Here is a 25,745-nt window from a genome sequence, read left to right as displayed (position 1 = left end):
TGTAATTAGAGCCACTAAAGATGTTATTAGTGTTCACAAACAGAATGAGGGTGGACCTTAATCCAATATGGTCACAGTCCTTATAAGCAAAGAAAATTGGAGAGAGGGAGAGGGAGAGAGGGAGAGAGGCCATGTGCCACCATGTGCATTGCCATGTGATGAGAAAGCCAAGGAACCTCAAAGTTTTCCAGCCAGTCAGAAGACACCAACCCTGGGATAAAGCAATCCTTATAACCTCTGAAACTATGAGGCAATACATTTCTATTGTTAAGCCAACTCACTAAAGAAGCTGGAAACTAAAACAATTTTTGGTACCAAAAGGTAGGGTGCTGCTATGATAAATACCTAAAAATATAGAAATTTGTAATTGAGTAATAGGTATAGGCTGGAAGAATTGTAAGGTTCTTGATAGAAAAAAGCCAAGATTTTTTTAAAGGATACCACTCATATATAAACATACATAAAAATAAGTGTATCGTAATAGTTGTTAACTTCCAAGCAAACATATATAACATCATACAGGACTCTCATACCTCACCCTAACAACAATACTTTGCATTGTTGTTAAACTTTTTAAACTAATGATTAAAGAACATCATCAAAATATTACTACTAACCAAAATATTTTTCCTTCAACGCACCCTACTATTATTATCTTTATATCATTTATATATGAACATACATAAATAATGTATAGTAAAAGTTGTGAACTTACAAAGCAGACATGAATAACATCATATAGGGGTCCCAACACCTTGCATTGTTGTGAGACATTTGTAACGAATTATGAAAGAATATTGTCAAAATCTTACTATTAATTATAATCCTTATTGTACATTTGGTTTATTTTCCCCCCAACTCTCCCTATTATTATTTTTAAAATATATTTTTATGACAGAAGTTGTAAACTTACAAAACAATCATGTACATATGCAGAATTCCCCAAAACACCCCTCTATCAACATACCACACTGTGGTGAAACATTTGTTAAAGATTATAAGATAATATCATCTGATTATTCCCATGCCCATAGTGTACATTTGGCAAACATTTTCCATAACTGCCCCATTATCAACACAGTACATCTTTGGCATAGATGCAAGAATATTACATTATTACTGCTAACCACAGTCCATAGATCAGTCCAGTTGTATTGTTCCCATGCTTCTCCATATTGCCACTACCCTGCAATAGTGATGTACATTTGCTCTAGCTAACAAAGGACACTCTTGCATCTGTAGCATCAACTACAGTTCTCATCCACCTCTGGGTTTACTGTACTATTCAATTCCTAGATTATTCTTAAGCATTTTGTCAGTTGGCATTTATATCCTTAGACTACCATTTTCAGCCACATCCCCTTTTATAAACCTGCTATTACTCACTATGTGTTATCATCCACTCTATATATTTCCACATTTTTACAGTAAAGCTAATTAAAACTCTTACATACATTAAACATCAGTAGTCCATCTCAGTGTTCCTCTTATCTCCTTTAAGAATCTACCAGCTACCACTAGGTCTTAAAGATATTTTCCTACATTTTCTCTAGAAGCTTTTATGGTTCTTGCTTTTATATTTAGGTTTTTGATCCATTTTGAGTTAAATTTGGATAAGGTGTGAAATGGATATCCTTCCTTCATTTGACTATGGATATCCAGTTCTAGCACCATTTGTTGAATGGCCTGTTCTGCCCAGGCTGGGTAGGTTTGACAGGCTAGTCAAAAATCACTTGACCATACATGTAAGGGTCTGTTTCTGAACCATCAGTTTGGTTCCATTGGTCTATGTTTCAGTCTTTATACTAGTACCATTCTATTTTCTACCACTGTAGCTAGGTAATATGATTTAAAGTCTGGAGATGAGATTCCTCCAACTTCACTTTTCCTTTTTAAGAGGTTTCTGGCTATTTGGGATTACTTACACTTCCAAATAAACTTGATAATCGTGTTTTCAATTTATTTTAAAAAGACTGGTGGCATTTTTATCAGTATTGTGTTGAATTTATATATCAATTTGAGTAGAATTGACATCTTAATGATATTTAGTCTTCTAATCTGTAAGCCTGTAATGTTCTTCCAATTATTTAGGCCTTTTTTGATTTCTTTTAACATTGAGTTGTAGTTTTCTGAATACAAGTGCTTTACATCGTTGGTTAAGTTTATTCCTGAATATTTGGGTGTTATCTGTCATATTTTAATTTCACTACTCTTTTGACACTTTCAGTTACTTTTATTGATATAATCTTCATTTCTAGACTCTCTTCCAGGCCTCTCTCTTCTGTTTTTCCTTTCAGACTCTACCCTACTGTAGCGGTTTGGTATTATTGATGAATTCCAAAAAGAAATATTGGATTATGTTTGTAAACTGGTCTTTTCCTCTGGGCATATAAGATTATATTGGGTTCAGAGGTTTACTTGATTAAACCTCTTCTGTCAGTAAGGCATTGAATTCCCACCCCTTGGTGGGTGGGGGCTCTCAGATAAAAGGCATAGCAAAGGACAGAGTTGAAGGTTTTTGATGTTGGAGTTTTGATGTTGGAGTTTGATGCTGAAGCCTTATGTTGGAGCCCAGGAAGTAAGCTCACAGAGGAAAGAGAAGCAAGCCCTAGGAATGGAGGAACCTAGGAATCCTGAACCCTTGCAGGTGTCGGCAGCCATCTTGTTCCAACACGTGAAAATAGACTTTGGTGAGGGAAGTAACTTATGCTTTATGGCCTGGTATCTGTAAGCTCCTACCCCAAAGAAATACCCTTTATAAAAACCAAGCAATTCTGGTATTTTGCATCAGCACTCCTTTGGCTAACTAATACACCTACCCTTTATTATTTCCTGAAAATCTATTCTCTTGGTTAGAAATTCTCTCAGTTTCTGTTTATCTGTGAATATTCTAATTTCACCCTCATTTTTGAAAGATAATCTTGCTAGATATAAGATTCTTGGCTGGAAGTTTTTTTCTTGCAGTATCTTAAATATATCAGACCACTGTCTTCTTGCCTCCATGGTTTCTGGTGAGAAATCAGCACTTAATCTTATGGGATATCCCTTATATGTTATGCATTGCTTTTCTCTTGCTGTTCTCAGAATTCTTTCTTTGTCTTGGCATTTGACATTCTGATTAGTATATGTCTCAGAGTTGGTCTATTTGGATTTTTTTGGATGTAGTCTTTTGTGCTTCTTGGACATGGGTATCTATGTCCTTCAATAGGGTTGGGAAATTTTCTACCATTATTTCTTCAAATATTCCTTCTGTCCCTTTTCCCTTCTCTTCTCCTTCTGGGATATCCATGACACATATATTTGCAAGTCTCTTGCCCTGCTTCCCCTTGTGCCAGGCACTGAGTTAAGATGGAGGCTACTGGCATCTTTCTGACTTGGACAGTTTCAAACTTTAGCTGTTCTTGGGATTATACTTTATCGGGCTGATTTTATTTATCAGTAGCTGAAGGTGGTGCCCAACCATCTCTTCCTCCCAGTTTTTGGGAATTGGATCTTCTAATTCCAGCCACGGAATAGCTCCCCATTTGGCTTTTGCCTCCAGTGGACGATGGGCACCGGCCTCTGGGTATGGAGAGCTCTACTTACAGATCTTCTCTGCAGATGGTCATTCTCCTCCTTCCTTCAAGGATGGTACAGGATGCTCTTCTGATCTCCTGGAGCCCCCAAACAGTTACTTCAGATAGCTCTGGGTATTTGCTAACTGTCCTGTAGCAGGAGCTGACTCTAGGAGCTCCTCCACTGCCATCTTGCCAGTTGTCCAGCCTAGATAGTTTTGAAGAGACTGTTTGTAGAAATATCTATATGTAAGGTGTTTCCGATGAGCCCTTAAGAGAAAATGATGAATGTATTTTTGGAAAATAGAGGAAAAGTGGTCCTTGTTTTAAAGTGACAGAGAATTTGATGAAATTGTGTTCTGATGGTGAACTGAAAGCGGGACTTGAAAGCAATGAACTTGGATATTTATCTGAGGACTTGTTTAAGCTAAGTGTGGATGGTACAGCCTTGTTCTTCCTTGTAGGTTCTAATAAAATGTGAGAGGAAAGGGATAAACTTAGAATTGAATTCTTAAGCATAAAGGAACCAGCAACTGATAATTTTGAAAATTCTTAACTCAGGTACCTTCCTGAGGTTTTGGGAAGTGAATTCCCTAGAGAAGGTGGCTCCATGTTACGGTTTAATTGAATAATGCTTTGCTAAAGAGGATGTGACTGAACATGAATCCAGTCAGACACTCAGGGAAGACAGAATTGGAAATGACGTTATCCAGGAAGGATCTGTGGAAAGTTCTATTGTCTGACGTTTTGGTACTTTTGAACTGCATGCAAAGCTGACGAGAATTTTGCAAAATTTTTATGATCAGAACCATTGCCAGCCTGGGAAGGGACAGAGAAAGGACAAATTAGAGAAGAAAGACCTTAAGGACAAAATCTTGGAAGCAAAAGTGTTCACTGAAAAGATCTCCTTGGGCCAAGAGAGTGGGCCCATCCATATATATGGAAAGGGCAGGTCTGCCCCTCTGCTTCAAGGCCCTGGAAGTTGGGCAGCTGCTTTGACAGCATTTGGAAGGGGAAGGCCTTGCACTCCATTTTTCAGGCTGCATGCCAGTGCTCAAAGATGGTGGGGCCTGTGCCCTGGCGTTCTCAGAGAGCTTGGCTGCCATTCTGATTCTTGGAGAGGATGGAACCTTCACTCAAGTGTTAAGGAAGAGCATTATCCCTGTGCAAGCTCTTAGAAGGGGTGGGACTGCTGCTCTGTCATGTCTGGAGAACAAAATGTCCATCCTGAAATCTAATAGTTTGCTCTGCTAAGTTTTAGTACTTATTTGGGACCCATGACCCCTGTTTTCTATCCGAGTTCTCCCTTCTAGAATGGGAATGTTTATCCTATGCCTGTCCCACCATTTTATATTGTAAGCAGAGTACTTGTTTTCTAGGTTTCATAGGTCCACAGATGGAGAGGAATTTTGCCCTAGGAGGGCACATGCCCGTAACTGGTTTTGATGAGACTTTGTGCTTAACATTGTTCTAAAATGGCTTAAGCCTTTGGGATGTTGTGATGGAATTAATGTATATTGCATATGGGGAAAACATGTCTTTGGGAGGTACAGATGAGGAACTGTTGAGGATTGAATCATGTCTCCCACAAAAGACATGTCCAGATTGGGATTGAATGAGGGTGGGCCTTAATCCAGTATGGCTGAAGTCCTTATGAACAAAGGAAATTGGACACAGAAAGAGAAGTCATGAGGAACAACCATAAGCTGGAAGTCAAAAGAACCTGGAAGAAAAAGGAGAAGACGCCACCACGTGTAATGCCGTGTGATGGAAAAGACAAAGGCACTTCCTTTTGCCAGCCAGCCAGAAGATAGCCAGCCTATAAAAGATAGCTAAATTGCAAGATCAGATTACATAACCTTACTTAAATCATTTTATAGTTTATAATGGTATTATAGACCTAACCAGCCCTTACAGTGTTTTTCCCCCACTCTGATAAAATGCTTTCCAGGCTGCAGCTGGGGGATCCCAGGACCTTCATCCATTCATGCATAGAATATTACTAGAGAAGTTGTGGGTTTACAGAGAAATAATACATAAAATACAGATCATGCTGCTCCTTTATCTTTGGAAGTGAGCCGCTTCCCCTCCTTCCTTGATCAGGACTTACTTCTGATCAAGCCACTGATGGTGGCTCTTTTATTGCCTGAGGCATGCATTCTGTCCTGGGGCCATTAGGGATTTAAGGGAGGAGGGGATTAGTAGCATAGGCCTCTGTTCTCACAGGAGATCAGAAGGTTGACCATTGGTTGCGCATGGGTCTCTGGGGATCAGTGGCAGAAGGGTAGGATGGGAAAGCCTCAATGACAGAGGGAGAAATGGGGAATTCCTGGTCTCACAGAGGTTTCAGTGAGTTAAGGGTGGCATTTACTTCCTCTTCCAGAATGTAAGCTTGTGTACTCAAATTCTTGATGTGGACTTACCTATGCCTTCTCACTTAGTTTTCATAAGGCCTGAAAAATCTTGTCCAAATTTGGCTTTTTCTGAGCCAGCAAACTGGAAGTTTAGATTCTTTAAAAAGTTATATTAGATGTACTTTGTCTATATTACTGTAACAGTATTATAATGAAATTTAAAAATAATGTGCTGATTATTTTGCAATGCTGAATCACTCTTGATTTTTTACCTATTCCTTTTAATACCTAAGTTAGCTTATTTAGAATTTTGTAGTCAGTATATTTACCATTTATCATTGTGATTTTCTTTTGAATATTATTTACAAAGTATTAGTGCATAACTTTAAAATGATCACTTTTAATAACCATGTAATAATTTTTTGATGAACAGGTATTTGAATATTTATTCTGTAAGCCTTGTATCACACAGGGATATACACTTTGCCAAAGGAAATGTATTATGCTCTCAAATAGCTTGCAGTCTTCTTCACAAAACAATTCATATGTATAAGACATAGTAATCTAACGAAAAGTCTGACTCTCCAAAAGTGCTTTAGTAATTTGGAAAACAGAGATTTCCGGGCTACTGTAATTGAAGACTTCATAGAAAAAGTAGAAGGCTTTGTGGAGAAAGAGGTCTAGAATCTTAGTTCTTTCTAGTTCCCACTGCTACAACCCCATCCAGACTGTCACCTTGCTTTTCCTAGTTTGTCCAGTGGGAAAATGCTTTGAAAATTTGATTATATCTGCTAAGGGTATGGGATGGGGAAATGGAAAAATTTTACTATATGTCACCCTGGTTTATATTTTTATGCTGATTTTTTTTTTTAAACTCAAGGAGCAGTCTTTTTATTGAGTGGATTAACTGCATTAATGCTTTAACTTTATTAATCTCCTTATTTGAATCAAGCAAGTTTTAAAAGAAAACATGGCATGGCCTACATCAATTTTCATCTATAGGAGCAGTAAGTTTTAAAACAACTTATAAAAGAAAGAAAGAAATTTACTCACCTCAACACATTCCAAGGCTGGAAAACTAATCCTTTTCTATAAAATCCTTAGTGAGTATAATACTGAGTTACTATATTGGATTTGAGATTTTTTTTAAAAGCTTAATATATCGATAGGAAACCAAGGTGCTGATGACTCAGACATCACACTTAAGGCGTTAGTTTCTGTAATCTCTTGATTTATAGGAATAGAAAAGTTATATATTTATTTTTCTCTAAAGATAACCATTGTTAAGTTGTGCACATGGATTAGCATGTTCTATAAATTATCTTGTTATTTAAAGTAAGAAAAAATATGCCACTATTTTACATTTTTAAACTTAATAAATAGTAGGTAAAAGAAAATCTATTGTTAAAATTTATGCTGATTTTTAAGTGACAGTGTCTATGTCAGTTGGTCTAGTATAGTTGAATATGTGAAGCTATTTTATGTAACTTTACTAATATATATTTTTTACAAATGTGAACATGATAGAGTTACGTACATTATAGGTTTTAAAAGGTATAAACTTTTTTCTAAATCAGGTTTGCTACAGAAAGAGAAAATGGCTGTTGAAGCATTTCAGATTTGTTGCCTCCTCCTGCCACCTGAAAACAGGAGAAAGTTACAGCTGTTGATGAGGATGATGGCGAGGATCTGTTTAAACAAAGAGCTGCCACCACTATGTGATGGTGTTGGCACCCGAACACTGGTAGGTTGATTTCTAACATCTAACCTGACTTGAGGTTTTTGAATGAAATTCATCTGAGTAAAGTTTATTAGCTTGGTCAATCAGAGGAAGGTGTGAGGCAAGCTTACTTAAAGAGCCCTGGCTTGGAATCCACACAAATTGGTATTGTACTTTTGTCTAAGTGACTTAAAATATATTAGAACATAAGGAGTGAGTGGGGCACAGACTGTGAATGTAGAGGTATTTGTAATATCTTGTTTTATCTCTTCTTAACGCTGATACCTACTGTTACCATGAGTGCAGGGTGGACAGAAAGGAAAGAAAACATTATCTCTAACTATAAGATAAAAAGGGCTACAAGGCCATTGTTACTATAAGTAGTAGGAAAGATGCAGCATATATAATAGATTAAAGAGGGAAGAAGTAAAACTTCTTTGGAGAAATGTCTATTCAAGTCTTTTGCCCATTTTTTAATTGGGTTGCTTGTCTTTTTATTGTTGAGTTTTATAGGATTTCTTATATATTCTCTATATTAAACCTTAATCAGATATGTGGTTTCAAATATTTTCTCCTGTTGACTAAGTTGTCTTTACACTTTCATGACAAAGGCCTTTGATGCACATAAGTTTTTAATTTTGGGGAGGTCCCGTTTATCTATTATTTCTTTGCTTTGGAAGTAGTCTAAGAAACCAATTCGTAACAAGATCCTGAAAATGCTTCCCTCTATTTTCTTCTAGGTATTTTATATCCCTAATTTTTATATTAAGGTGTTTGATCCACTTTGAGTTAATTTTTATATATGGTATGAGATAGGGGTTCTCTTTCATTTTTTGTATATGGATATCCAATTCTCCCAGCACCGTTTGTTGAAGAGACTCTTCTTTCCCAATTAATTGAACTTGGCAGGCTTGTCAAAAATCAGTTGGCCATAGGTATAAGAGTCTATTTTGGAATTCTCAGTATGATTCCATTGGCCTATACTATCCTTGTCCTAGTACCATGCTGTAGCTTTAAAGTGAGAAAGTGTGAATCCTCCAACTTCATTCTTCTTTTTCAAGATGACTTTGGCTATTTGGGGCTACTTATTCTTCCAAATAAATTTGATAATTGCCTTTTCCATTTCTGCAAAGTATGTTGTTGGAATTTTGATTGGGATTGTGTTGAGTCTATAAATAATTTTGAGTAGAACTGCATCTTAATGATATTTAGTCTTCTGGTCCATGAGCAAGGAATGTCCTTCCATTTATTTAGATCTCCTTTGATGTCTTTTAGCAAAGTATTGTAATTTTCTGTGTATAAGTCCATTACATCATTTATTAAGTTTATTTGTAGACATTTGATTATTTTAGTTCCTGTTGTAAGTGGAATTTTTTCTCTTGATTCCCTCCTCAGATTGCTCATTACTAGTGTATAGAAAAACTACCAATATATTCATGTGCTGAGCTTGTATCCTGACACTTTGCTGAATTCGATTTTTAGGTCTATTGGTTTTGTTGTAAATTTATTGGGACTTTCTATATATAGGATAATGCCATCTGCAAAATGTGAAAGTTTTACTACTTCCTTTCCAATTTGGATGCCTTTTATTTCTTTTCTTGTCTAACTGCTCTGGCTAGAACTTCCAGTACAATGCTAATTACCAGTGGTTACAGTGGGTATCCTCGTCCTGTTCTGATCTTAAGGGAAAGCTTTTAGTCTTTTGCCATTGAATACAATGTTAGCTGTGGGTTTTTCATATATTCCCTTAATCATGTTGAAGAAGTTTCCTTCTCTTCCTATATTTAGTAGTGTTTTTATTTTTATTTTTTAAAAGATTTATTTTTATTTATTTCTCCCCCCCTCCCCATCTCCCATTGTTTGCACTCACTGTCTGCTTTCTGTTCATCTTCTTTTTTTTCTTTTAGGAGGCACTGGGAACTGAACCTGGGACCTCCCAAGTGGGAGGGAAGCACCCAATCTCTTGAACCACCTCCATGTCCTGCTTGTTGTATCTCTCATTGTGTTTCCTCACTGTGTCTCCTGTGTCATCTCACTGTGTCATCTTGTTGTGTCAGCTTGCTGCACCAACCTGTCTCATCAGCTCACTGTCTTGTTCGTCTTCTTTAGGAGGCATTGGGAATTGAACCTGGGACCTCCCATGTAGTAGGTGGGTGTCCCCTGTTTGAACCACATCCACTTCCCTCTAGTGTTTTTATCAAGAAAGGATGTTCGATTTTGTCAAATGCCTTTTCTGCATCCACTGAGATAATCATGTTGTTTTTTTCCCTTAGTTTTGTTAATGTGTATTACATTTATTCATTTTCCTATGTTAATCCATCTTTGCATACCAGGGATAAATTCTACTAGATCATGGTGTATTATTCTTTTAATGTGGTTTCTGATTTGATTTACTAGTATTTTGTTCAGGAATTTTATTCCATATTCAAAAGAGAAATTGGTCTGTAATTTTCTTTTCTTGTAGTATATTTATCTGGCTTTGGTATAAGGATGATGTTGGCCTCATAGAATAAGTTAGGTAGTGTTATGTCTATTCAATTCCTTTGAAGAGTTTGAGCATGATTGGTATTAATTCTCCTTGGAAAGTTTGTAGAATTCACCTGAGAGGAAGAAAAGTCCAGGGCTTTTCTTTCTTGGAAGGTTTTGCTGACTGATTCAATTTCTTTACCTGTAATTGTTCTAATGAGATCTTCCATTTCTTTAGAATCAGTGTAGGTTGTTCATATATTTCTAGGAATTTGTCCTTTTCATCTAGGTTGTCTAATTTGTTGGCATACAATTGTTCATAGTATCCTCTTATGATTGTTTTTATTTCTGTGGGATCAGTAGTAATGCCCCCCCTTCTGATTTTATTTAATTGTATTTTCTCTCTTTTCTTTCCTTTGTCAGTCTAGCTAATGGTTTTTAAATTTTTAAAAATCTTTTCAAGGAACGCACTTTTGGTTGTAATTCTCTCAGTTGTTTTTGTATTCTCTGTTTCACTTTTTTCTCCTCTAAGTTTTTATTTGCTTTCTTCTGCTTGCTTTGAATTTAGTTTCCTGTTTTTTTTTTTCCTAGTTCTTCGAGGTATGCAGTTAGATCTTGGATTTTAGCTCTTTCTTTTACAATGTAAGTGTTTAGGGCTATAAATTTTCCTCTTAGCACTGCCTTTGCTGCATCACATAAATTTTGAATATGTACAGTTTTTGTTTTCAACCATGACAAGATATTTACTGTTTTCTCTTCAAAATTTTTCCTTGACTCATTGATTAAGAGTATGTTATTTAACTCCCAAATATTTGTGGGTTTTCCAGTTCTCCATCTGTTGATTTCTAGTTTCATTCCATTATGGTCAGAGAAGATGCCTTGTATAATTTCAATCCTTTAAAATTTATTGAGACTTATTTTGTGATCCAACATGTGGTATGTCCTTGAAAATGATCCATGTGCACTTGAGAAGAATGCATATCCTACTATTTTTGGGTGCTTTGTTCTGTATATGTCTGTTAGGGCTACATCATTTATCATATTATTCAAGTGTTCTGTTTCCTTATTGATCTTCTATGTCGATGATCTACCAGTGAAAGTGGTGTTTTGAAGTCTTCCATTATTATTGTAGCAATATTTATTTCTCCCTTCAGTTTTGCCAGTGTTTAACTTATGTATTTTGGGGCATAAGTGATGTGGTTGGGTTCATAAATATTTATAATTATTAACTTATCTTGATGAATTATCTTTTTTATAAATTTATAGTGGCCTTGTCTCCTGTAACAACTTTTCACTGAAAGTCTATTTTTTTCTGATATTATTATAGTTACCCCAACTCCTTTTTGGTTACTATTTGCATGGATTATTGTTTTCCATTCTTTCACTTTAAACCTATTTGCATCTTTCAGTCTAAGGTGAATCTCAAGTAAATAGCATAGTATATGATCCTGCTTTATTCTTTATCCATTCTGCTTCTCTACCTTTTCATTGGGAAGTTTAATCCCTTAACATTCAATGTTATTACTGCAAAGGCAGTACTTACTTCAGCTAGTTTTTTATTTTAATGTATCTTTTTGTCTCTTTTTACTATATGGCAACTTCTTTTTCTCTGTAGTTTAAAATTCTTTGTATTTACTTTGTAGTTTGTATCCAGACAACTTTCTCCTGTCTTTTACTTTCAACCTGCAGAACTCCCTTTAGTAATTCTTGTAGGGCAGGTTTTTTGTTGACAGACTCTCTTGGTTTCTATTCGACTGTCAATATTTTAAGTTTTCCCTTATTTTTTGAAGGAAAAATAATTTTTTCCTTGCAGTTTTTCTCTTTCAGTACTTTAAATATATTATACCTCTTCCTTCTTGCCTCCATGATTTCTTATGAGAAATTTGTACTTCTCTGAGGCCCGTATTGTTTGAGGAAAATTTTTCCTGATAAAGAATTCTTATCTGGCAGTTTTTGCCTTTCAGTATCTTAAATATATCATACCATTTTCTTCTTGTCTCCATGGTTTCTGATGAGATAGCTTCACGAAGTCTTATTGGGCATCCATTATATGTGATAGATTTCTTTTCTCTTGCTGCTTTCAGAATTCTATCTTTGGCATTTGACGTTCTGATTAGTGTGTGTCCTGGAGTAGGTCTATTAACATTTATTCTGTTTATAGGTACTTTGTACTTTTTGGACAAATATGTTTATGTTTCTCGTAAGTGTTGGGAAATGTTCAGCCATTATTTCCTCAAATATTCTTTCTCATCCTCTCCCCTTCTTCTCTCTTTCTGGGACATCCACGATGTGTATGCTTATATGCTTCATACCATTACTGAAAGCCCTGGGAATCTGCTCATTTTTTTCTATTCTTTTTTTGTTCTTCTGACTGTATGATTTTGATTGTCCTGCCTTCTAATTCACTGCTTCTTTCTTCTGCCTTTTCAAATCTGCTGTTGTACGCCTCTAATGTATTTTAAATCTCCATTATTGTGCCTTTCATCACCACAATTTCAGTTTTCTTTTTTTAACTTTTAAATTCTTCTTTAATACTCACATTTTATCTTTTTAATACTTTGTATCTCTATATCCATATTTTCCTTCATCTCCTTTAATTGATTAATGAGATTTGTTTGAACTTCTTTTTTAATTCTCCCAAATCCTGTATACTCTCTTAAGTTTTAATTTGTTCCCTTGACTGAAGTCATACCTTCTTGTTTTTTCATGTAGCTTGTAATTTTTTACTAATGTCTGGGCATCTGATTACTTTGTTGTGTTAATTCTGAAGGTCAGTTTCTCCCTCTTGCCTAGGGTTTTATTGTTGATTGCCTTGGTATTAAGGCTCTTTTTTGATATTTGGCTCAATTTATTTTGAACCTTTAGAGTAGCCTGTGTTTAACTGTTCAGATTTTCTCAGTTCTTCTTCATCTGATTCTTGCCATGGATATCCAGTCCAATTTTAAAGATAGCAGTTGGTGCAGTTGTTTCACCTTCAGGAAAAAGCTCCTTTTCCTGTGTTCCTTCTCCAGGAATCGTGATCTGTTCTGATTGATTTTGTGTTGAATTTTCTCCCCATCTCCTATCACTTGTTTAAATTCTTCCCTCACTCAGTGCCAGTGCCCCTTTTTCTTTATACTTTTCAGTCTGAGACCCATCCTGTCTTACAGCATTTCCGTTCCCCCACTTTTTTTTTTTTTTTCCTATGAGGGATTTATGTCTCTAGTTTATTCCCCAGCAAAGTGTCCTGCTCAGGGGAGTCGGGTGGGGCTAATCCAGAAAGGTCCCTGGTCCAGCAGAGACTGGATATTGTGTGTGTACCTCTTGCCAGCAGTTCTTCTGCTGTCTCTTTTTGCTCTGTGGGCACTTTTATATGTGGTGTTCCTTAGCTGCTTCTGTTACAGCCTGGGTCTCTGGAGTCTTAATTCCCTGTGCCTGGATATGCATGGGGTACTTACTTGCTATTGTGAATGGCTCTATGGTCTCCACTTGTGGTGGAAGGAACCTGGGCTGTGCTGCCTCTGCAGCCCTCAAGTTGTGTGGGATGGACTGAGGAGGAGGGGTCTGGACTGGCAGGTCCAGAATCTAAATTATGTTAACTGATCATTTTTATTTTTCTGCGATTCAGTGTTTGTGGATTCCTTCTTCAGTCTCAATTGTTCTCCTTAGAACTAAGCAAGTATGGTTTATCCTTTTATCTGTTAATTCTGAGGGGAGAATTTACCAGGGAGTTTCTTATATTGCCATGTTGAGGACATCACCACCAAGAAGAATGTTTTGTCCTCATATTATATACTAGTTGGGCATTACGTTTTTAAAATCTCTTTGTAATCTAAGCCCTTGTCTTAGAATAGTATGTCCCTGCAGGCTGGAGTAGAGGTTAGTTAGTTCTACAGGTTTGAATTGATGATGGCTGTTGTGCTGTATGAGAATTTTATTTAGTTGTGTCTGGGTCAAGAATCATTTATGCATTGGTGCCAGGGGACCATTTGATATGTAAGTTGGATACTTTGGGTCATCAGCCATGCTCGGGATATACTGGTTGCAGATGGTTGCGAAGCATGGTCAGCAATCTCCTCTGTCTTCTTCCTGGATACAAATTTAGCATTTGCAGAATATATTTATTGCATTCCTGGGCCTTCATTGTGAGGCCTTGTGGGTTGGTAAGTAAGCCTATGACACATGCAGCTAGCAAAGATACTAAAACCCAGAGCCAGAATGAATGTTGGCACTGTATCGGTTGGTAAGGACCAGCTTCTGGGGCTGCTAATTTCATCATGACAGCTGGACTTGGTGTTGTTTCTCTCCTGCTGAGTGATTGCATAATGGTATCTCCCAAGGCTTGCTCCTTGACATATTTGCTAGACCTGGAGCTGTGCCTTGCATGGGAAATGTGCACTCATGGCAGGACAAAAAGGGGCCATTTTTCTGATGTGATTGTCATCCCCCAAACAGCTTTTCTTCACCTCTAAAGTGACCCAGATTACTGCACTACTTGGTTTGTGAGCTATAATCTTACTTTATTGTGCCTCTGGCAGTCATGGGAAGTAGTCCCAGGAAAATAATATGGCAATGGGAGCAGGGTTTATCTCCTATCCTAACTATTTTTCCTTTCCCAAGGATTTTGCAATTTAAGCCTTATTTCTAAGTGTGGAATCAAAAGAAATTTCTAACATGGGCATATGGGTAGAGTTATTTTGAGAGGGGAGAAATGGAATATCCCAGATAATCTCTCCAGTTGTTTTCAACCCTGGAGAAACACTGGGAAAATTGTTTTCCAAACTTTTTTTTCAATATGGCAATTAAACATTGGGATGAAAATTTAGTTACCCTCCCTCTCTTTTTATTTTGTACCATGGAAAACAGGTTGCTCTACCAAATATCTCCCCAAAAATATTAAAGTGAGTAAAATTGTCACAACCAGACAATATCCTCAAAGGCAAAGTGAGACAGATTCCAGCCCTATTGTGTGTGTAATATCATTTTTACCTTTGGGAAAACTAAATGAGACAGTGCTGGAGAAAAGAGTTTGAAAACCAGTCAAAACCTTTTTAATTGCTCACACAGGTAGACATGCCATACACCTATAGAGTTAAATCTATATTCTTTCATTTACAAGTCCTAAAAAATTTTAAGATACAACATTAATGTGTCAAAAATGTTCACATTAAAATAATACTACATTAAATATACTCATGGAATATAGATCCTTATTAATTTAAAAAGATTTTTAAGATTGTTTAACTGAGTAATAACATGACATACAGCCCCTACACTTGATATAATCATTATGCAAAATACATGGATAAATATTGTCTTCTTTTAAAAATATAAAATAAATAAGCAAGAGGTGAAAGTAGAGAAGTTCCTGTTAAATAAATGAAAGGAGTTTTAAAAGAGGTTTTGTTTTCCATATCATTTGAAGAGGGGAAATTATCATTTTAAATGATAATTTAAAGTTTATTAAACAAATTTTCAAAAGTTTTATAAAATATTTAAATTTCCTCAGCTTTCAAGGTTCATGTTGCTCCTAAATTTCGCATACAACTTACTTTCACATATGCTAATATCTGCTGACTTGATTCCACTCTGGATACTAAAGCGGCAATTTCGTCCTGCAAATTTTCCTTTGCTTCTTCTAACATTTTTTGTGTTTCTCTTTGAGAATGACTAATGAAAAATCACTGATTTGATAAGGCATCATTAATCAGTCTTCCTCCACAGCATAATGTCATCACAAGCATCTTCTAAATTTTGGAGTTTTTTTTTTTTTTTTATTCTATTTCTTCTTGTAACTCTGTCATTCTCAGATTCTGTGCAAATTTGTTTGTCTTTTGTTAATATTTGAAAGTAACCTTGATATCTTTTGCAGCCCCTTTCTTCATGGTGGCTGCCATCTTGGGACTCTATATAATAATTTTTAAAAGTAAAATTGCAAAAAGATGTTCATCTTGGACTCTAGGAAGTGAAGTCACCTAATTGAAGAACTAAAATCACTTACCCATGGCCATTGCTGTACATCAGATCAGTAGGAAAGTAAGTTCTGGAAAAGAATACTTAAATCCATAACCTAAAAAATTTCCATATGTTAAATCTGTAAAATATATAAATTGTGGCATTGTAGGTGCTTCATATATGTTGTGGATAGAAATTAGGATTTTTCTTAAAAAACACCATATAGGAAGGGTAACAAAGTTTTCTACCTTAGGCTCCTGGAGTAGAGTTGAAAATAGTAATAATAATAATAATAGTAACAGTAATAGTTTCCATTTATTGAAGACTGACTTGGCTAGCCATTTGTCAAGCATTTTGGTTACCTTAACTTATTTGGTTCTCCCAACAAGTCTATTATAGTTTGAATGTAAAGAATCTTAGGCTCAACGGCATTAAACAACCCCTATATGTTTACAAATTAAGAAGTGTATTTCTTTATAACGCACAGATCAAAAAACCACAATAGAAATTTGAAAACATTTCAAACTGACTTACAATTTAAAAATCCTGCACATCAAAACTCATTGGAAGTTACTAAAGTTGAGCGTAAAGAAAAATGTATAGCCTCACATGCATATATTAGAAAAGACCAAATTCTTAAAATCAATGATCTAAGCATTTATCTCAGAAAACTCAAAGAACAACAGCAATTTAAATTCAAAGAAAGCAAAAGGAAAAAGAGATAAGAATAGTTGGTAAGGAAATGGAAAGCAAATATACAATAGCGAGATCCAAAACGTCTACGATCGGTTCTTCACAGAAAACAAAACATCTGCCTAATCTTCAGAGCTGAGATCCCAGCCCAAAGCTGATGGACCACCTGTACCCAGCTCTTAGGCCTTGGTCTAAAGCAGGGGTTCTTAACCTTTTTTGTTCCATGGACCCCCTTGCCAGTCAGGTGAGAACCATGGACCTCTTACTAAGTCCACACTATACTGTGTATTATTTAATAAATATATCACACCTGCACCTATATGTCCCCATAAGAATAATGTGTTTTTGAATTTCAATTCAGGCTCACAGACCCCTTGTTAAGAACCCCTGGTCTAAAGGGCTTGATCATTACCTCCATTTAGTCCTCAGGTTCTTGAAACGTTTCTCTCAATAAAAACAACTCTCATAAAAAATAAGCAGATAGGCCCAAAATGTAAGCGAGGCCTGCTTTACAAGCAGAATTTTGACAATGAAATCATTCTTGTTATTCAACATATTTACAAAGACTAGCCCACATCCTTTCTACTTCAAAATAACTCTCTTTAATAATAATAATAATAATTATTATTTTTTAGGAGGTACCAGGGATTGCAACCTGGACCTTGTATATGGGAAGCAGGCACGCAATCACTGAACTAGGTAAACCTGCTCTCCACTGAATTGTCATTTTTGTGAAACACCTGAAAAAAGTTAAGCTGCTGCTAATGTGAAGCAGTATTTCCTTTTTATATTGATAAACTATTAGATTGCTTTTTTTAAATGAAAGGGTGAAGTATTTTGTTCAATAACACTTTTATGGAGTTATTAAAATTGGCTGGACAATAAATATTCCTGTTTTATAGTAAATATTATGTTCTTAGATGGCAGGAATTATATACACTTACCTGAAGTATTCTCCATACCTGTCACCTAATACTCTGCACCCTGTGATAGTTTATACATATCAATTCGATAATTCACTGCACTGGTTTTTCCATTCCACTTAGAGTATTTGAGGGGCGCATTTGAGTGTAAACCTCAGGACAGCTCTGAGTCAGTGGATCTCAAAGTGTGGGCCCAGCACCACCAGCAGCTGGAACTTGTTAGACATGTAAACTCTCAGGCTCCGCCCTAAACCCAAGGAATCAGACCCTCTGGAGGTGTTATAACAAGCCCTCGAGGAGATTCTAATGCATAAGGAAGTTTGAGAACCATCAGCAGTAATAACTCCAGGAAGCTGCCCAGTGCCCTAAACATCCATAGGTGTTGGCAGCTTCTACAGAGTTCTTAGCATCTCTGACTAAAGCAGTAGACTGTCAGAGAAGGAGTTCCGTGGCTCTCACAGAAAAGTTCTGTATTGCAAAAATGGGCCATAAACAACACTTCTCAGCCTACTACAAGAAATTACAAAAAATTTAATGAGCTTTTAACAAGATATACCTGCCTGGACTTTTAATCAGCTGTGCTGCGATTCAAACATTTTCCAGAGTAGAAGTGGCAAAAAAAAAAAAAAAAAAAAAAGATTATTAACAGGAACCTGGAAGTGAACCAGCAAGCGGTGAGCCACTGTTTCAGGGACACCCAATTAGAAAATGAATTGATAGAATGAAAATAAGATGCATCAGCATTTTATCACCAATTATCCTAAGGTGACAATGACTGCATTTTTTCACCTATTTATTTCCCCTACCTTATTGCTGCCTCTATTTGGGGAAGAAAATGAAGAAAAATGTTTCCCCTGAGTTTCCCTAAGCTCACAGTTTTTCAACTGTGTAATAATGGTCTCAGCTGCCAGAAGAGCCTCCCTGGGAGTTTGAGAATATCAGTCTCTTAACAAAGTGGACCATTTAATTTTTGTGGCATCTGCTCAACTCTGCCATTGAAGTGCAAAATGTAGTACACAATGTGATAAATGTATATGGCTGTGTTCTAGTTAAACTTTATTTTACTTGTATTTGGCCAAGAGGCTATAGTTTGAAAACTCCTATTTTGTAGTATTTTCAGTTCCTGATGATCACTTTTTCTAGGCTTTAGTAAATGATCTGCACTTGCCAAAGTATAATTTTCAGAAAGTTAAAAACATGACTCTTATACAAATACAAACTAAGATTTAAAGATTCAGGTATCTCATTAATGAGGATACAGTAAAATGGAAAATATGAGTCAAGGGAGAGGAGGAAGCAGAAGTACTGACAGTCATTGAAAAAAATAATTGTTGAAATAAAATTGCTAATTTACATACAAAACTAGTTCATGTCCTGCAGAGTAATAAAACTATAATCTGTTGAGCTCTCTTTATACTGGACAAAATTTATTTGCATTGCTATCAGTTGATGGCTTTTGCTTGATCAAAGTGATGGCAGTTTCTTACAGTGAGACAATAATGAAGTTTGCCACATCAGTTGGCTCTTCCTTTCATGAAAAATTTCTCTACCATACAATAATATTCAGTAGTATTTTACCCACAGTAGAACTTCTTTCAAAATTGGAACCCGGCCAGTGCTTTATCAACTAAGTTGATGTAATAGTCTAAATCCTTTATTGTTATTTCAACAATGGTCACAGCATCTTCACAAGTAGAGTCTACTTCGAGAAACCACTTTCTTTGCACATCTATAAGAAACCACTCCTCATCTCTTCAAGGTTTATTATGAGATTCCAGCAATTCAGTAATTTTCAGGCGCTACCTCTAATTCTTTTGCTCTTTCCATTACAACTGTAGATGTACAACTGCAGTTACTTCCTTGTGATCGTTAGGCTAATGTGTCAACGTGGTCATGTAATGGTGCCCAGTTGTTTGGTCATGCAAGCAAAGGGCTAACAGTAATAAAAGGGCATTTCATGGATTGTAATCATCAGTGAGTTGATTGCATAAATGGCTGGTTATATCTACAGTCAACTGAGGAGATTGCCGTCAGCTATGAGTTTTTATCTCATCCAATCAGTTGAAGGCCATTAAAGGAGATGTGATTTCAGCATTCAGAGAGAGAATCCTCATTTCTACTTCTGGCAGCCAGCATTTCCTGGGAAACTCATTAAGGACCTTCATTAGAGCCCCTGGTTTGCAGCCTGCCCTATGGAATTTGGACTTGTGCATCCCCATGGTTGCATGAGACAATTTTATAAAATCTCATAGCACTTATCGATATCTCCTGTTGGTTCCGTTTCCCTAGAGAACCTTGACTAATACATTCCTCTACTGAAATCTTGAACGCTTCAAAGTCATCCATGAGGGTTGGAACCAACTTTTTCCAAACTCCTGTGAATGTTGACATTTTGACCTCCTCTTATGAATCATGAATGTTCTTAATGGCATCTAGTATAGTGAGTCCTTTCCAGAAGTTTTCAATTTACTTTGTCCAGATCCATCAGAGGAATTGCTGTCTGTGTCAGGTATACCCTTATGAAATGTATTTCGTCAATAATAATACTTGAAAGTTGAAATGACTCTTTGGTCCATGGGCTACAGAATGGTATGTTGTGTTGGCAGGCATGAAAAGAACATTAATTTCATTGTACATCTCCATCAGAGGTGTGGGTGGGTTACTAAGTGCATTGTCAATTAGCAGTATTATTTTGAAGGAAGTCTTTTGTTTTTTGTTTTTTTTTAAGCCGTAAATCTCAGCAGTGGGCTTAAAATATTTAGTAAACTATCTTGTAAACAGATGTGCTGTCATCTAGGCTTTGTTGTTCCAAATATAGAGCACAAGCAGAGTAGATTTAGCATAATTCTTAAGGGCCTTAGGATTTTTGAAATGGTAAATGAGCATTGGTTTCATCTCAAAGTCACCAGCTGCATTAGCTCCTATTAAGAGGATCCGCTTGTCCTTTGCAGCTTTTTTTTTGAAACTAGGCAATCACCTATCTTGATAGCATCTTCTTCCAATAGAGGGCAGCTTTGTCTACATTGAAAATCTGTTGTTTATCATAGCTATACTCTTCAATTATCTTAGCTAGATCTTCTAGATAACTTGCTGCAGTTTCTACAACAGCACTTGCTGTTTCACCTTGCACTTTCATGTTATGGAGAAGGATTCTTTCCTTAATCCTTATGAACCAACTGCTGCTAGATTCAGACTTTCCTTCTGCAGCTTCCTCACCTCTCTTAGCTGTCATAGAACTGAAGAGAATTAGGGCTTTGCTCTGGAATAGGCTTTGGCTTAAGGGGATGTTGTGATTAGTTTGATCTTCTATCCAGACCCCCTAAAACTTTCTCCATTTCAGCAATAAGTCTGTTTCTCTTTCTTATCATTTGTATATTCACTGGAGTAGCACTTTTAATTTCCTTAAAAACTTTTTCTGTGCATTTACAACTTGGCTAACAATTTGGTACAAGAGGCCTAGCTTTTGGCCCATGTTTATTTTCGATATGCCTTCTTCAAGAATTGTAATAATTTCTTGCTTCTGATTTAAAATAAGAGACATAGGACTCTTCCTTTCACTTTGAATATTTAGAGGCCATCATAGGGTTATTAATTGGCCTGATTTGAATATTGTGTCTTAGGGAATAGGGAGGCCTGAGGAGAGGTAGGGAGTCAGGGGAATGGCTGGTTGATGGAGCAGTTAGAACTCACAACATAAATCGATTAAGTTCACTGCCTTATATGAGTGCAGTTCAGGATACCCCAAAACTATTACAATAGTAACATTAAAGGTCACTGATCACAGATCACCATGACAAAAAATAATGAAATGTTTGAAATATTGTGAGAATTACCAAAATGTGACACAGACATGTTGTTGGAAAAATGGTGCCAGTAGTCTTACTTGGTACCATTATTGCCACAAACATAAAAATTATATATATATAAAAAAACAGCCCACAATATCTGTGAAAGTATAATAAATTGAAGCCTAATAAAAAGTATTAGGCCTATAGTAGGACACTTCAGAATACTTTCAATAATGGATAGAACATATAGACAAGATCAATAAGGAAATAAACACTTGCACAATATTGTAATCCTAATAGTATAAAACTAGACCTAACAGGTATACATTTATATATAAAATACTTTGTGCAACAGAGATGCTCATACTTCTTAAGTACACATGGCCATTCTCTACGATAGAGCACATGTTCGATCACAAGGCAAGTCTCTGTAATTTTTAAAAATTTGAAATTGAACGAAGTATCTTTTCTGACCACAAATGGAATGAAACTAGAAATCAATAACAGAAGTAGAGTTGGAAAATCTACAATTACTTGAATTTTTCTTTACAATGTTGTTCTCATGTCAGCGTCCATTTCCAAAACTTTTCTGTAACCTCCCAAAGACACTCCAACAATTAATTAACTACCTGTAAACATACTTTTAAACAACCAATGGATAAAAAATAATTAAAGGGGAAATTAGAAAATATCTCAAGAAAATGAAAATGAACCTATAATATACCAAAACTTATGGGTTATAGCAAAGGCATTGCTAAAAGAGAAATTTATCATTCTGTATGCTTACATTAAAAACAAGAAAGAACTCACACCAGTAACCTAACCTTACATCTGGAAGATATAGAAAAAGAGCAAACTAAATCCAAAATATGCAGAAGGAAGAAAATAATAAAAATTAGAGCATAGATAAATGAAATAGAGACTAGAAAAACAAAACAATGGAGAGAATCAAAAAAACCAAACATTGGTTCTTTGAAATTATGAAGTAATTGACAAATGTTTGGCTAGTCTGATGAAAAAAAAGGGGGGAACCTAAAATCAACCAAAAGCAAAGTCAGGACTAAATGACTTCCCAGGGGAATGTTACCAAACATTCTGAGAAACACTGACAACAAACTTACACAAACCCTTCCAAAATACTGAAGAGGAGGAAACGTTCCCAAAAATATTCTATGAGACCAAAAACAACTCTCATACCAAATCAGATAAAGATACTACCATAAAAGAAAGTTACAGACCAATCTCTCTCTCTCTTTATTAAGATTTTATTTTTTATTCATTTCTCTCCGCCCCTCCCCCCCCCCCCCCCCCCCGCCCCAGTTGTCTGCTCTCTGTGTCCATTCGCTGTGTTTTCTTCTGTGTCTGCCTTATTCTTGTCAGCAGCACTGGGAATCTGTGTCTCTTTTTGTTGTGCCATCTTGCAGTGTCAGCTCTCCGTGTGTGTGGTGCTACTCCTGGACAGACTGTACTTTTTTCCCATGGCGTGGCTCTCCTTACAGGGCACATTCCTTGTGTGTGGGACTCCCCTATGCAGGGGACACACCTGCGTGGCATGGCACTCCTTGCTCACATCAGCACTGCACATGGGTCAGCTCACCACACAGGTCAGGAGGCCCTGGGTTTGAACACTGGACCTCCCATGTGGTAGGTGGACGCCCTATCAGTTGAGTCAAATCCACTTCCCCAATATCTCTTACGAATATAGATGCAACAATCCTCAACACAATACAAACAAACCTAATTCAACAGCACATGGAAAGAATTATACAACATGATCAAGATGGATTTATAGGAAATATGCAAGGATACTTCAATATACAAAAAACAATTAATGTAATATACCACATTAATGAAATGAAGGAAAAAAAATACATGAACATCTCAATTGATTCAGAAAAGTTATTTGACAAAATCCAGCACCCCTTCTTTATAAAAACACTCAGTAATCTAAGAATAAGGGAGCTTCCTTAACAAGATAAAGGGCATATATGAAAATCCCTCAGCTAACATCATACTCAACAGCAAAAGACTGAAAATTTCCCCCAAAGATCAGGAACAAGACAAGGATGCCTATTTTCACCACTCATAGTCAACAATGTACTGGAAGATCTAGCCAGAGAAATTAGGCAAGAAAAAGAAATAAAAGGCATCCAAATTGGAAAAGAAGCGAATGACATGACCCTAGATATACAAAATCCCAAAAAAATCAACAAGAAATCTACTAGAGCTATTAAATTGAGTAAAGTGGTGTGGGGTATGAGACCAACCTGCAAAAATCAGTGGTATTTCTATACACTAGTCATGAACCATCTGAAAAGAAAATCAAGAACACAATTCATTTATAATTGCAAATAAAAGAATCAGATATCTAAGAGTAACTGTAACCAAGAATGTAAAGGACTTCTACATAGAAATCAACAAAACATTGCTAATAGATGTCAAAGAAAATGTAAATAAATGGAGGGACATTCCATGTTAATTTATTTGAAGGCTAAATATTGTTAAGATGTCAATTCTACCCGTATTAATTTACAGATTCCATGCAATACCAATCAAAATTCCAATAGTCTACTTTATAGAAAAGGAAAATTAAATGGAAGGTGTACCTCCAAATGGCCAAAACCATCTTGAAAAATAAGGACAAAGTTGGAGGAATCACACTCCCTGATTTTAAAACTTATTACAAAGCTCTTGAGAAAGTGCATAACCTTTAGAATGGGAGAAAGTATTTGGAAACAATATATCTGATAAGTGTTTACTATTCAGAATATTTAAAGAACTCTACAACTGAACAATAAACAGACAACCCAAATAAAACCTGGGACAATGACTTGTACTGGCATTTCTCCAAAGAATATATAAAATTCTCTAATAAGCACAGGGATAGTTGCTCAATATCAATAGCCATTAGGGAAATGCAAATCAAAGCCACAATGTGATAAACTTTACAGCCCCTACAATGACAATTATTTAAAACAAAATTAAACAGGATATAAGTACTGGCTAGGATGTGAGGTAATAGGAGCCCTGACTGATTTTTGGTAGGAATGTGAAATGATACAGCTACTGTAGAAAACAGATTGACAGTTCTGCAGAAAGTATTGTATTGAATTACTGTATGACCAGGCAATTTCACTTCTAGGTATTTACTGAAAACAATTGAAAGCAGGGACCTGATCAGGTATTTGTATATTGGTGTTCATAGCTGCATTATTCATAATAGCCCAAAGGAACAAGCAACCCAAGTGTCTATCAACTGATGAATGGATAAACAAAATGTGGTGTGATAGTTAGGCTAATGTGTTAACGCGGCAGTTGTTTGCTCAAGTGAGCACTGGGATAATTATAATACTAGGACATTTATGGACTTCAGTTATCAGTGAGTTCATTGCATAGATGGCTGATTACATCTACAGTCAACCAAGGAGATTGCTGTAAGCAATGAGTGACACTTTATCCAATCACTTAAATGCCTTAAAAGGGGAAGTGATTTCAACATTCAAAGAGAATTTCTGGCTTGACTTTGGACACTAAATATCTCCTGGGAACTCATCAAGAACCTTCTTCGGAGCCCCTGGTTTGCATCCTGCCTGTGGAATTTGGACTTGCATGTCCCCATGGTCAAGTGAGAGAATTTTATAAAATCTCATACTATTTACAGATATCTCCTGTTGATTCTGTTTGCTTAGAGAATCCTGACCATTACATATCGTATAAATACAATGAAATATTATTCAGCTATGAAAAGGAATGAAATTCTTATACATGGTATACTTTGGAGGAATCATGTAGTCATCTTGTTGAGTGAAATCAGCCAAAAGGCTAGTATTTTTCTCTCTCTACTCATATGAAATAACTAGAATATGCAAATTCAGAGAAACAAAAAGTAGATTAAATGGTACCAGTATATTAAATGGTGGAGGTAGGAGGAGTGAAAGGAGGTTTAGTGCTTAATTGACACAGTTTCTGTTTGGGGTGATAAAAAGGTTTTTCTAATACACATTTGATAGCAAAACATTGTGAATTTAAGAAATGCCACTGAATTCTATGTGAAAGTGGTTAAAATAGGAAATTTTATGTTGTGTTACCACAATAAAATTTTTAAGAAGATATTTTTATTTTCTGACTGGAGCGAACTGATACACTTGTGTTTCATAGCTCTTTCCCAACACTTTCTCCTCCCCAAAACGGCATCTAGGTATTTGATTCTCTTTTGGAAGGCGAGAGAAAACTGGATGCAGACTCAGGCTCAGGAGTTGATCTCTGCATCGCCATTGTTTCCTACTGCATGTAGGTAGGTTGGTTGGCTGCAT

General features: G+C 36.1%; 1 protein-coding gene across 1 annotated transcript in view; it reads left to right on the top strand.

Annotated features, from left to right (window-relative positions):
- Positions 1-25,745, top strand: part of DEPDC1B (DEP domain containing 1B) — a 167,839-nt gene that overhangs the window by 90,984 nt on the left and 51,110 nt on the right. The window contains exon 8 of the mRNA XM_004458844.5: positions 7,486-7,652. Coding sequence (XP_004458901.1) covers positions 7,486-7,652 — 167 coding nt within the window. The remainder of the gene's footprint in view (positions 1-7,485; positions 7,653-25,745) is intronic.

Source organism: Dasypus novemcinctus, chromosome 2 (genome assembly GCF_030445035.2).
Source record: "Dasypus novemcinctus isolate mDasNov1 chromosome 2, mDasNov1.1.hap2, whole genome shotgun sequence".
Lineage (NCBI taxonomy): Eukaryota > Metazoa > Chordata > Mammalia > Cingulata > Dasypodidae > Dasypus > Dasypus novemcinctus.
This window is presented reverse-complemented; position numbering and strand designations above follow the sequence as displayed.